Here is a 14,532-nt window from a genome sequence, read left to right as displayed (position 1 = left end):
CAGCAAACCCTCTACCCAAAGTCTTTATCCATTTAACAGGGTTTAAAGTGGAAAGTCCTTCTGTAGCTGCGGAAAGTGAGAGCTTTTCCACACCCTAGGGGCGTGGATGGGTATCTATAGATGTCTTCTCTTTTGTGGGCTGTCACTCATGGTATGGTTTAACACCGACCAGGAATTTACAAAGGTTTTTTTTTTGGACCTGGAGAAATACAAGCAAAGCCTCTTCCCCGTGTTATCTCATGGGGAGAAGTAGGATCGGCTTTCCCACGTAATATTTTAAACAAAGGTTGTAATTCACCGGTTGTCAACCGCAACTGAGGTCTAATCCAGTTAATGTCTCCCAGTAGCTTTTGGAAATCATTTAATGTTTTTAAACAATCTCGCCGGATTTGTATTTTTTGAGGCACAATGGCTTGAGGCATTAAACAATATCCCAGATAAGAGTAAGGAGGCACTTGTTGAATTTTTTTGGGAGCTATAACTAGCCCATAATTGTGGAGCTTTTTTTGTAAATGAGCAAAAGCAGCAAGCAACTTTGGTTTACAAGAGTGGGCAAGAAGTATGTCATCCATGTAGTGGATGATGTAAATATCTGGGAATGTCCTTTGGGTAGGTTTTATAGCAGCTGATACAAATTTTTGACATAATGTAGGGCTATTAGCCATTTCCTGAGGTAGCACTAGCCAATGATATCTCTTAAAAGGTTTTTGTAAATTAACAGAAGGAACACTGAAAGCAAATCTAGGGCAGTCATTAGGATTTAAAGGTATAGTATAAAAACAATCTTTTAAGTCCAAAACAATTTTATATGTGTTTTTTGGTATAGCTGCAGGACAGGGCAAGCCTGTCTGTAAGGCTCCCATTAATTTTATGGTTTTATTAACTTTTTGTAAATCTTGTCATAATCTCTATCTACCAGATTTTTTTTAATAACAAAAATGGGAGAATTCCAGGGAGAATTGGAGGGGGCAATGTGTCCCTTTTTAAGTTGGTCCTGTACTAGCAGCTTGTAAAATCTTTTGTAGGGGGGACCTTTGATCTTTTACGCCTGGTAATTGTCTGATTGTCACAGGGGCTAAAACAGGGGCCTCAGGCTGTGGATCCAGCCCTGCAAGACACTTGGAGGAGAACTTAATTGTAATCTAGGCTTCCATTCTGATTGAGATTTTAATAAAGGCCCAGTCTGTTGAGCCTGGACTAATTGTATTTGAACAGAGAGGGAAGTGAGTGCAGCTTGTAATCTTTGCACCTCTGCTTTTAAGGGGGATCTTTACCCCGAGGATTTCATTGATCTCTAAAAGGAATCTGGGGACTCCGAGGACAATTTCCTCCATCCACAGCAACTTTAAGTTCAATCAGCTGTCTCTGAATCATTTTTATTTTATCTGTAAGAGAAAGTGTAGTATCTGCAGGCTGCCTGCCTTCTTGAGTCATAGCCACTAAAGGAGGGTACTTGTCCCTATCATATTTGGCTGCCTCATCTTTTAATTTTTTTTGATCTTGAGTGTCTAAATCTTCCCAGTGCTCGACAGGAGATTTTTGACAAACAGGCTCTTTATTAACCTTAGAAAGTCCTTCTGTGTGTTTGGCTCCCTCCCCCTCCTCTCTCTCCGCCGGAGAAGCGGCAGGCGGAAGAATTTTCTCGTTACCAGCTTGTTTTACTTTCTCTAGCTTGCAGCCTTTACGTTTGAGATCTAAGCAATCTCTGATCAAAGTCCATAACCCAAATGCTTCCACAGGGACCTGCTGAGGTCCATGGGCAGCATAATAATCTTGTAACTGTTCTCCCACTTTTTCCCAAGTTCCCAGACTAACAGTGCCTTCTTCTGGAAACCATGGACAAACTTCTTTTACAAATTCTAAAAACTTGTCTAACTGTTCTCTGCTCACCCGACTGCCACGGGCGGCAAGCAATTTCTTAAGTCCTCTAACATACAGGTTCTTGCTGCTTGCGTGACCCATTTTTTTTTTTTTCTATCTCGGCCCTTCAATCAACAAAGAAAACAATCAGATGCCTGTCTGGCCGTGCCCCTCGCGGGACTAAATCTGTCTTGGCTAAGGCGCTTTGGTATAAGTCCCCGAACTGGTGGACTGAAGTCCAGTCGCAGTTATGCCGTATGACAGAAACGGAACCGCAGATTAGGGCCCAATCAAGCTCCGTGACAAAAAGTCGTGGAACTATCACTCATTCACACATTCATTCGACCGAGGGGAAATACTACTGTGCCTTACTCACCGCGCATCCACTGAAATAAGCTCCTCTACGAGCCGGGCCCTTGCCACGCGGTGTTCCTCACTGTTACCCCCGTATTTAGGTCCCTGTTCGGGCGCCAAGTGCGACGGGCCAGCCGCCACAAGTCGATCAGTTCCCGAATGGGGGAGTGGGAATGAATAAAAGACACTCTTACAAATGCTGATGCGGCCGGTCTTCAGTGATCCTGAAGCCCTGAGTTTATTATTCTTCACTAATTTATACAGTTTGAGTACGTGCAACTTATCAAAGAAAGTATGCATCACCTTAGCAACTGTAACTTTTTTTTTCTTTTACATAGAGGATACAAAATAACTAAAACTCCCAAAAGCAATTATCCTTATCAATTGCCTTGAAGTAGCCATCAGTCTTCTGTGTCTGGGAACTGGCCGCTCCCACCACATTCCTAGCAGCCTGCAAGCACTCTCCAGGTGCAGGCAGAGATAATGCCTTAGGGGATGAAAACAGGCTCAGAGTTTCCTGTAACCATGGCTCCCCACAGGGGGCATTTCTAATACACCAGCTAAACATTTTCTACATAAATGAGTTTCTTGATCCCGAAAAATATTTGCACATGTAACTGAAACGGAGAGAAAGTTCACACCACAACCTAAATTGATCCATTTGTATCACTATTTCAAACAGAATTATGCTCTCGTTTTGAGAATATAAACAGCTTTAGTTTTTGTGTTAATACTGTAGACATTTTATCCAACAATTTCAAATATGACTAGCTTTGAAATACAGTATCACAAACTTTTAAACTGTAAAATTGTTCCCTTGTTTGCTTAATACATGAATGAAGAAAACACACACACACTGATGAAGAAAAAAACACATTCTTCTTATCATTTGGCTTCAAATTAAAAGTTAGGAATTTCCTTTTCTCAACTTCTTCCTTATCAATGATAATTAGAGCATATATAATTCTTGGTTTTCTCTACTCAATAACGCGATAAAAGAATAACAATTTGATATTTATCAAATACTATGATTGCAAACAGATCTTTCCTCTTGTGGATACAAGGTGGATAATATACTGGACCCCATATTTCATAAGTATCATTTAGTAAATTCCAAATAACAGTTAATTCTTTACCATCATTTAAAGAAGATGATTTGTGAAGCAGGCATTCAGGAGAATTATTTCTCATGAACTTCAATGCTTACAATTGCAGTACAGACCAGCAGGTGGTAGTAGTACCTTGTGTATCTTAAAGCTAATATTGAACCCAGTATTATTTTAAAACGTGAAAAAAGACACCTGTTTGTATACAGAAACATGCTTAGGACATTGACAGTGTATTACTAAGCACAAAATTGGATCTTGAGATTATTATGCTAAACGAAATAAGTCAGACAGAAAAAGTCAAGAACCATATGACTTTACTGATATGTGGGATATAAAACTGAAAGCAACAAAGGAACAAGACAAACAAACAAAGAAACAAAAACTTGTAGACACAGACAACAGTTTAGTGGGTACCAGAGGGTAAGGGGGGGTAGAAGAGGGAAAACGGGAACAAATATATGGTAGTGTATGATAGAAATGTACACTTGAAACCTATATAATTTTACTAACAAACGTTACCCCCAATAAATTCAATAAATAAAAAATTCTTATTTTTTCATCCAAATACTAAAAGGAAAAAGTAATTTAACCAAATTGTAAAGCAATATAATACTTTTAAATGAAAGCATAGACTTTCCATAAATTCACATATTATCATAAACTGTATCTCTTAATTTAATTCTAGTTCAACTTCCCAGGCATTAAGCTGCCATAGTTTCTGTATGAAGCAAATTGTACTGCTTTAAAACTTGTTTCATAATATTGTCTGATTTGTTGAATTCTCCAGGCTCTTTACTCATTCTGCCTTATCAGAAGGAGTTACAGCTTTATTTCTTTCCCCTTACCAGCTAAAAGTGAGTGGTGGAGATTTCTCTAGGTACTTCAGCATTTTCTTTGGAACTCATCAACATTTGTAATGAAATATAGAGGGTGCCAAAAGAATGTATACACATTTTAAGAAAAAACAACTATTAAAATTGTAATACTTAATATATACCGATAACAAAAGATAATACAAGTCACATTTGACTTCTGCAATTACAAGAGGTGCTCAAAATGGTTACCATCAGCATCCAGACACTTCTGATTATGGCAAAATACTGCTTGAGCAATGTTGACCAAAGTGTCCACTTGTATACATTTTTTTGGCACCTCCGGTATATCCAGGGTTTTCTTTAATAGAAGAGATCACAAATTGGTTTAAGTGTTAAGTATGAATGATCCAGGTTTGTATGTAGAAATCATTGCCTATCTGTCATAGGTTACTCTGATAGCAGTACTGACTTTCTAAGGCTTATAGATATAGAAATCTTACTAATTCGTCATACTTTAGGGACAACTCTCTGAGTAACTCTGTTGCAAGTTGTATTGATGCTATCTCCTAATTCTCCTTTAATCTGTACTTCCTCTTCTCATTTTTGTTCCTTTGTCTAATAAATAGAATATTAATATAAAGTTTCCAAGCTAGAATAGTCACTCTTGGCATTTTTATAGATATTCTTTGCTTCTGGACGAAATTGCTTCTGTCAACATCTGAAATTTAAAATATAATACAAACATATGCATGATAATAGTTTTAACATGAGCATACCTTGTATTTTTACAAATTTTGACCATTGCGACTTGCTATAAGAACTCCAGAAATGAGAGCCTAGCAAATGCTGTGTACTCAAAAATGGTGGTACTTAATGCTTAGAATGTCAAAACTAGAAGTTAAAACTAAAAATAATTCAAAGGAGTTGCCTTCTTGGAATTTAGGAGCCTATTTTTCAGTTTCCTCATGGCTGTCTTCACTTCTTGATTCCTCAAAGTATAGATTACTGGATTCATAATGGGAGTAAAGATCATATAAAACACAGACAGGATCTTGTCCACTAGAAAACTGCTTAGTGGCCACATATAGACAAAGATGCAGGGCCCAAAGAACATGAAAACAACAATGAAATGAGCTGTGCAGGTAGAAAGGGCCTTAGATGACCCTTTCGAAGAATGATTCTTGATAGTAACCAGGATGACAACATAAGAACTGAATAAAAGAATAAAGCAGGACAAAGCAATTATGCCACTTGTTGAGATCATAAAGAAACCTAGGACATAGGTTTCCACACAAGCCAACTGGAATACCACAGGAAGGTCACAGAAAAAGCTGTCTATGTCATTGGGACCACAGAATGGTAACGTGAGAGCAAATATGACCTGACTCATTGAATGCATGACTCCCACAAACCAGGAAGCCACCACGAGGGCAATGCACACCTGGGGACTTATAATTGAAGCATAGCGGAGAGGCTTACATATTGCAATATACCTATCAAAGGACATAACCATAAGTAAAATTATCTCCGTACCAGTAAAAAGGTGTAGAAAAAATATCTGAGTAATGCAACCAGCAAAGGAGATGGTTTTGTTTCCAGTGAGGTAGTCTGTAATCATCTTGGGGGTGGCAAAGGAAGCAAGAGACATATCAATGATGGAAAGGTTGGTAAGCAAGAAATACATAGGTGAGTGCAGGTGAGAGTCAGCTATAACTGTGATGGCTATGAGGCTATTACCCACAATTGTTGCTGCATAAAACAATGAAAACACTATGAAGAAAAACATCTGTAGTTCCCAGGAATTAGAGAGTCCCATCAAAACAAATTCAGAAACAGTAGATTTATTGGCCACATCCATTGTCCTGAGTGATAGATGGGATCCTGTATTAAGGGAGGAAAAAACAAGTGAAAGAATAATTCTATTGAAGCAAAAAACACCATTTTTCTAAGAATTCACTTTCATAGACTTTGTTTTATCTATGAAAACTTATCTTTGCTATTCTTTCCAACCTCATTTGGCATATTGGTGTGAAAGATAATTGTAGGATATTAGAGATCATACTGCAATCCACGTACATCATAGATATTGAAAATAACACTTTCCTTCTGGTATTAATAGGCAATCAAACTGAAATTATGTCATTCTGAACAAATCTACTTATCCACAAATTTGTCCATCCATCTGTCTATATAATCCTAAAGATAATAGCTGACATTAAGTAAGCACTAACTCTGGAAAGATGATGTATTGCACCCTTTAGTCATTTAGAATTCACCCATATGGATAACCTTACTGAAAGAATATACACAAATGATATCACATATAAGTGACATGAGCTATTAAGCAACATTATAGCAAGATTTCAATGAACAGTTGCAGAACTCATATACATTTCCAGAGAAGATTTATTAACATATTCACAATAAAAGTTATCTGCTTGAAACCCATCAGAAACAAAAAGAAAATTAGTTTTGCTGATATTTATCCAGTAGAAGAAAAATGATTTATTATCATGTTTACTACAATACAGCCAGCCATACAGCCTAAGGAATGACATTTAGCTTCTTTTCTTCTCAATTTCTTTTTTTTTGTTAAAATAGAAGTCTGTTCCTCCTATAAATATTTATAATTCTATTACTTAAAAATTAACCTTCTCTCTGAAAGGATATATCACATCATTTTTATGGAAAAGAGCTCAAAGATCAATCTCTTTAGTCCCACCCTCTGAATTCTCCCTTCATATATACCAACATGTGTAAATCATTTTTTTGATCTTAGCCCCATGGAATAGGGGTTAGGAGATGGAAGTAGGAAGGGCAGACATTTAAAATCTTTCAATAGAAATTATTGGTAAAACACTTTTGCTTACCAGATCTATAGTAGAATCAGTCTTTTGGATAATTCAGAGTGTTAAGTAGACTCTGACAGAGAGCATATAGGAGGTAATTTCAAATATAAATAAATGACCTAGTTGAATCATTAATTGTTTAGCAGCTGTAGATAAAATGAATGTGGTAGGGACTTGGGAATTGACCAAGAAGTAGTCTTGCAGTGGGATTTATTAAACAACAAAGATGGTATTATTTGGTTCACAACAGGAAGATACATATTTCAAGAGACTTATGGGAACTTACAATGATTGTTTTTACCTGGACCTGAGGGATTCAGGGAACAAAAGTTGGGAAAGCTATCATTTAAGAAGCAGCATGAACTATCAACTCAATAAATTTTAATAAGCACTCTTGTTCTGCAGGCAGGGGAGAATACTTGTAAAATCCAAAAACATCCATTTCTGCTTCAAATAATTTATAGTTTCTTTGGAGATATTGAACACATAAACAAAACAATTGCTTAAAAAAATTCAGCCAAATAAATCAAGTGTTCAACCAATTCTCAGCGATAATGAGTGAACTGGATTTTAGATAAAGAAAAATTTATAACGTGCTTAATTAATCAAGAAAGTGTTCTTGCAAGAGAAATGTCATGAAGATGACCTGGCAGGGAAAAAAATCATACACAAAATCAAAAGGAAACAATAGGTGAGGAAATATTGCAATACATATGACAAAAATGTTTTCTATCTCTAATGTGTAAAGAATGCCTGTAAATTGATACAAAAAAGATTCAATAGCACAAAACCCAGCCAGAGAACCTAAATAGAGAATTCCTAGAACAAATTATACCTAATAACCTATGAGAAACATTTAACCTCATTAATGGCCAAGGAACTGCATATTATAATAAAAGTCAATGCCACTTTTGCCCATCAGATTGATCAAAATTTAAAAGAATAATAAGGGATATTCTCTTCTGTTGTTGATGAATATATGGATTGCTGTTAAAAACAAACCCCCAAACCTAAAACTAACTACTAAAATTAAAAATACACTTTTTCTCAATGTCCTTTGACCAATAAATCTTTCTTTTAAGAATCATTTCATAGAAATAAAAAACACTGTTTCATGAAACTATCTACAAAGTTACTTATTTTAGCAGAGCAAACAGTGGGAATAATAAGGAAAAATATATGATGGCCTATCAGTAAAGCTGTAATATAAATTACAGAATATCCACACATTAATAAAAAGTACAGCTGTAGTAAAAAAATAGTTCGATTTGAATATACTGCCCTAAAAAATATGTCCATATTGTATTGTCAAACAAAAGAAAATTGATAAGTAATGTGTATTATATGTTCTTGATTTTGTAGTATCTAACAATAACAAAGCAGACTATGCTGTTAAACATCTCACTCTCTTACCTCAGAGAGTGAGAACAGAGAAGAAGATGGCACATTTTCTTTTTTATGTGTATTTGGATATTTTTCACTTTTTACTATTTTTTATTGTGGTAAATACACATAACGTGAAATTTACCATTAGTGATATTTAGTACATTCAGAACATTGTGCAAATGTTACCACCATCTAATTCCAGAATATTTTTATCACTCCAAAAGGAAAGCCTGTATCTATTAATCAGACACTCCTCTTGAAAACATTCTAAATAAAGAAAAGTTAGGTATGTCTTATTTTTCCTAATGCCAAATACCAAACTACAAATCCAAAAAGCTCACAGAACACCAAGCAAAATAAATGACCAAAATAACTATACCTGGGCTATATATCCTTAAACTATATGAAAGAAAAGACAGAAAAAAATACTGAAAAAGGAAGGAAGGAAGGAAGGAAGGAAGGAAGGAAGGAAGGAAGGAAGGAAGGAAGGAAGGAAGGAAGGAAGATGAGAGATATGAAAAAATTGAATTGAGATGAAAGAAATACAACTTTTCTTTGATAGTTCTCTATTGGTTGATATCAGATTCTTGATTAGTTTATTTTTGACCATTGTATTTATAATTAGTGGTAATAAAAACACACAACTACTTTCATAATTGGAGTTAGATTATTCCAGATATAATTTTGGAATGAATTTTTAACTTTATAAAGTATATTTCAGGAAGTAGTGTCATTTATGAACTGCTCTTCCTACTCCTGCCCTAGATCCAAAAATTCACCACTGCCCCTTGAAGTGGGCCCAATTTTATTCCACTAACTAACTTAGTCACAGGAGAAAAAAACCACCAAAAACACAAAATAAGAATTGACAAAGGAGAAACAACTAGTGAAACAAGGGAAACGTTAAAAATTATAAAGAGCTGATCTTTAGTACTTTATGCAACTAATTTTGAAAATCTAGATGAAATAACTATGTTCTTAAGAAAATCACAGTTTACCAAAATGCTCCAATAGAGATATAAAGCTCAAAAAAACCATAGAAGAAATAGAGGATGTTACCAAGGAACAAATCCATAAATTCTTCATGCCCAGATGGTCTCACGGGGAAATTCTAACAAAGCTTCAAAAACCAAATAGTCCTAATGGTACAAAAATTGTTCCAGAGAATATAAAATGAAGTAAAATGTCCAAATTCACACCAATTCAACTTAAAATGTGTATAGATTCAAAATCTAAGACCTAAAGCTGAATACTTCTAGAAGAAAGTATAATGGAAAATCTATGTGGTCTTGGATTAAGCAATGATTGGTTGATTGATGGATTGATTGATTTTTAGCTAGGACACATAAAATGTGAGTCACAAAATAAAATTTGAAAAAATTGGACTTCTGGAAACAACCAAAGTATCCTTCAACAGATGACTGGATAAAAAGATGTGGTACATACATACAACAGATTATTACACGACCATAAGAAAAATGAAATACAGCCATTTGTGACAACATGGATGGATCTTGAGATTATCGTGCTAAACAAAATAAATCAGACAAAAAAAGTTGAGAACCATATGACTTCACTTATATGTGAAATATAAAACTGAAAGCAGCAAATGAACAAGGCGAACAAAGAAACAAAAACTCATAGACAGAGACAACAGTTTGGTGGTTACCAGAGGGCAAGTGGGGATGGGGGGAGGTAGAAGAGGGTAAAAGGGATCAAATATATGGTGATGGAAGGAGAACTGACTCTGGGTGATGAACACACAATGCAATATATAGATGATGTATTATAGAATTATACACTTAAAACCTATATAATTTTACTATCCAGTGTCACCCAAATAAATTCAATAAATATTTAAAAAATGAAATAAATATGATGTGAAAAAAATTTTGCAACCCTTCTTTGATAAAATTAAGAATGCACCTTATTTATCTTTAATCCTTAAGTCCCCTAGAGTAGATTTCACAATTTTAAAGCAGTACAATAAACTCCAGAAAAATTATTGTAGCTTATATTAAATATTCTTGTAATCTATATTAAAGATTCTAAGGATCCTAGAGTTGTGTACAATAATTCTCATCCATAGTCCCATTCTATAGAAAATGAAACTAAGACCAAGGACACAGCAGCTTTTTCAAGGTCATGCTAATGAGAGGCAGAATCTAGGTCATTCACCTACAAATATGGGTATATGTTTATTTCTAAGCAGTAGCAAGTTATTTTGGTGCTATGACGTTTAGAGAATCATTTTTGTAACAGAAAGCCATATTATATAGAGTAAGTCCTAAGGGATCTGAGCCATTTTCCCCCTGGTTAAACACAGTATTTGACTTAAGGAACCCATGTAAGTGTGATCCTTCAACATATTTGATATAGCTAATAACTGGAGTTTTTAGAACATAAAAATCATCTAATAATATCTATTTATTTTACAGTTGATAAAACTGAGAACCAGGGAATAAAGTGACTTTCCCAAGTTCATATACCTATATAATAACAGAGTCTAGCCTAGAAAGTGTTCTCTCTCTCTCTCTCTCTCTCTCTCTCTCTCTCTCTCTCTCCCTTGAACAAAGTCTAGATTATCTTCAAGAGCATTTTGGTCATTGTCATTTTGAGAGCTACACATAGGAGAAATGTTTACAGCATAACAGTGAACTCCTGTAAGCACAAATAATTATCCAATTGTCTGTCATTATCAAAGTTTATATGATATTGTGCTAGCCTGGGTTTATATAAAGACAGGTTATATATATATATATATATATATATATATATATATATATATATATATATATATATAATATTATATATTATATTATATATAATATATATAATATATTATATATAGATGTGTATATGTAATGAATAAATATATTGTAAAGAGTTGAATAGAAAGATAGATTAATCATTAGGTAAATGGATGGGCAGATAGATGAATAAGTGGATGAGTGGATGAATGGATGGCAAGATAGAGGTATAGTATCTCAATCTTTACAGCAATAGACACAGTTCTCTAAATTGAATCTGTGAATATGCACATTCTTTCAGCTGAGAATCCATGGACAATAGCATTTTGCAGAAGGGCAAAGGGAAAAGTGAATACAGTTTGGAGCCAAATAGACTTTAGTTTGAGTCATAGCCCTGACACTTACTAGATCCTGTGTTTTGAGAAGTTACCACAACACTCCAGTCTTCAGTTTCAAGTAATGTGTTAAATATATATATATATGATATATATATATATATATATATATATATATATATATATATACACACATATATACAAATATATACATGTATGATATATATACAATATATACATATATTCATATATATATGAAGCCATATATATATATATATGAGAGAAAGAGAGAGAGGAAATATTTCTTAAAATCTGAAGGAATGAATATACAGCTTAATATATTTTTTATTTATTTTTAAATTAAAGTTCATTGCAGCTTAATGTATTGACTCAGTAGTCTCTATGTCTGTATATTGACTGTACAACTGTAAATTGCAACTGTGTTACTTGTTTTAAATTGTTTGAAAAGTTACTGGATTTTGGTAGGGTTGAAAAGGTATGCTATTAAATATATTTCTTGTGATGAAGTGCAATCAGTTCAATTTACTAATGTGTTTAATAGTAACTGGGGAGATCTACTAATGAAATAATGTTAGTGAAAAAATAATTTAAAAACCCTTTCTTTATTTATGACTCTGAATATTCTAAATCTGTCCTCCTACCTTCTCAACCTTATTAGACTAAGTTTCAAAGTTGGGTTTTTCGTATTTCATTCTGATCAATAGCACATGGTTGGCTGACCAGGGTAAGAAATGTTGCATATTTTTTATGTCAGGCTATGAATTCTGTGCTCCAGTTTAGCATCCTAACACATACACTGCTAGCATATAGCCAAATAAATGTCATGGGTTCCATTATATGAAAATTAGCATATGCTCTAAAATAAGGTTCCCAGTGTTAGGAAAACAACATGGGGAAATCACCCCAAAGACAAAATCTAGTTGGCATAAGCACCAACCTAAGGAAACTTGAGTAAAGGACTATTGCTGTCCCCAGTCTAAGCCCTCCATTGATGGGGTCTTCTCCCTTTCTGCCTCATATCTTTCATTCTCATTGCCATAGAGAAGCCTAACACCGAGTCCAACAGTTCACTGTAAAAGATAAACCTAACTAACTATTTCAGGATACTGAACCTAATTTCATGATACTATGCCTTCACCTCCAAGTTATTAGCCTAACTGAAACTGTCAGTAGTGTGGTTCTATAGAGTCGTTTTGTTATTCTCTTCCTCACTTGCCATCTTCCTTTTTGATTGATGAGTCTTTGCAGTGCTATGCTTTGATTCCTTTCTCTTCATCTTTTCTTGTATCTGCATAGGTTTTTTTTCTTTGAGGTTACCACGAAGCTTGGAAAAAAAACCAGTCTATTTTGTTATAACAGTTTATTTTGAGCTGATAACAACTTCAGTTGCACACAAAAACGCCATACTTTTACTCCCCACGACACACATTGTAGTATCGCTATCAGAATTTAAGTCGGTAAAACAGCATGTGCAAAGTCCCCGACAGAACTGAGCCCGGCACACTGGAGGAAAAGGAAAATTCTTGTTGAAGGGGGAGAGGGATGCACAGTGGGGCTGAGGCGGTAAGCAGGATCCGGATGGTTCCTGTCCTACGTTACATTGTAATCATGTGTTTTTGCATATTCCATGAGCACATTGGTACTGTTTTTTGTGATCCATAGAAATGGAGCTTGTCACATTACAAGGTTTTAGTAATAAATCTTTGAGAATAAATACATATATGATCTTCATGAACAGGGGAATGTGCAAAGTCAAAACCAGCAGCAAATCAGAATACTCCACCCGTGGAGAGACAAGTGCTGAGCAGTACATGCCTCACCAGGGATGTCCAGGTCTCTTCTGTAAACCTTCCTTCTCCTCCCCACACCCCCAGGTATTCTCTGTCACCTTTGTTACCTTAACATAAAGGCTTCCACCAACTACTATGTCATCCCCCAATAAAAATTCATCCACATGCCATCAGGGGAGCACATCAATAAGCCAACAAGGTCATTTTAGGGTATGGGAGGAGAAAGGATTCTGGGAAATAGTTTCAATGTGCAAGATGTTGGCAGAAGAGGAGCAACAAAAGACAGCCCTATTTCTAGAAACTGCTGGGCTAACAGTTGCAAGTCAGCTCACCAAGATTTAATATGCTGGTTAAGTATGTATATTCAAGGTTATACAGGAGAGAATGGAAAGAGACAAAAAGAAATGAGAAAGTTGTTCTCTTGTAGCTCCAATGTAGTCTTAAAGTGCAAACTGTATGCTTAGCATACTTGTATCTACTACAGAAAAAAATAAATCAGATAAAACTTCCATCAAATCACTTGAGAAAGCTGTAGAAAGTTCTCAAAACAGGAGCTGGATAAAAGCTGGCCTGTTGCTTACCGTCTATCCTCAGTTACTCAGTGATTCGCTACTATCTCTGCAATTTATATCTAGCATCCAATGCTCTGGAAACTTTCTTTCAGGACACTGTTTCCACTACTAATGATTTTTTTTTTAATTAAAGTTTATTGGGGTGGCAATTGTTAGTAAAATCACATAGATTTCCGGTGTACAATTCTATAATACATCATCTATATATCACATTGTGTGTTCACCACCCAGAGTCAGTTCTCTTTCTATCACCATATATTTGATCCCCTTTACCCTCATCTACCACCCTCCTCCCCACTTACCCTCTGGTAACCACTAAACTATTGTCTGTGTCTATGAGTTTTTTCCTTCATTTGTCTTGTTCTTTTGTTGTTTTTAGTTTTATATACCGCATATCAGTGAAATCATATGGTTCTCGACTTTTTCTGTCTGACTTATTTTGTTTAGCATAATAATCTGAAGATCCACCCATGTTGTCACAAATGGCACTATTTCTTTTCTTATGGCAGAATAGTATTCCATTGTGTATATATACCGTATCTTCTTTATCCGATCATCTGTCGACGGACACTTTGGCTGTATACATGTCTTGGCCACTGTAAATAAAGCTGCAATAAACATTGGAGCACACACATCTTTACGGACAACTGTTTTCAGATTTTTTTGTGTACCACTACTACTGATTTAACAC

The 14,532-nt window shown here is 35.1% G+C and overlaps 1 protein-coding gene across 1 annotated transcript; it reads right to left on the bottom strand.

The window, feature by feature from the left end:
* Nucleotides 1–5,042: 5,042 nt before the first annotated feature.
* Nucleotides 5,043–6,008, bottom strand: LOC109439454 (olfactory receptor 4K2). Its single transcript, XM_019719768.3, has one exon. The coding sequence runs from the start codon at nucleotides 5,994–5,996 to the stop codon at nucleotides 5,043–5,045; it is 954 nt and encodes a 317-aa protein (XP_019575327.3). The 5' UTR covers nucleotides 5,997–6,008.
* Between the last annotated feature and the right edge of the window lie 8,524 nt (nucleotides 6,009–14,532).

Source organism: Rhinolophus sinicus, chromosome 3 (assembly GCF_057876585.1).
Source record: "Rhinolophus sinicus isolate RSI-liver-muscle chromosome 3, RSI-T2T, whole genome shotgun sequence".
In the NCBI taxonomy this organism is placed as follows: Eukaryota; Metazoa; Chordata; class Mammalia; order Chiroptera; family Rhinolophidae; genus Rhinolophus; species Rhinolophus sinicus.
This window is presented reverse-complemented; position numbering and strand designations above follow the sequence as displayed.

Excerpts from the sequence above, each read along its gene's own strand:
- LOC109439454 (XM_019719768.3), bottom strand. The coding sequence starts at position 5,996 with ATGGATGTGGCCAATAAATCTACTGTTTCTGAATTTGTTTTGATGGGA.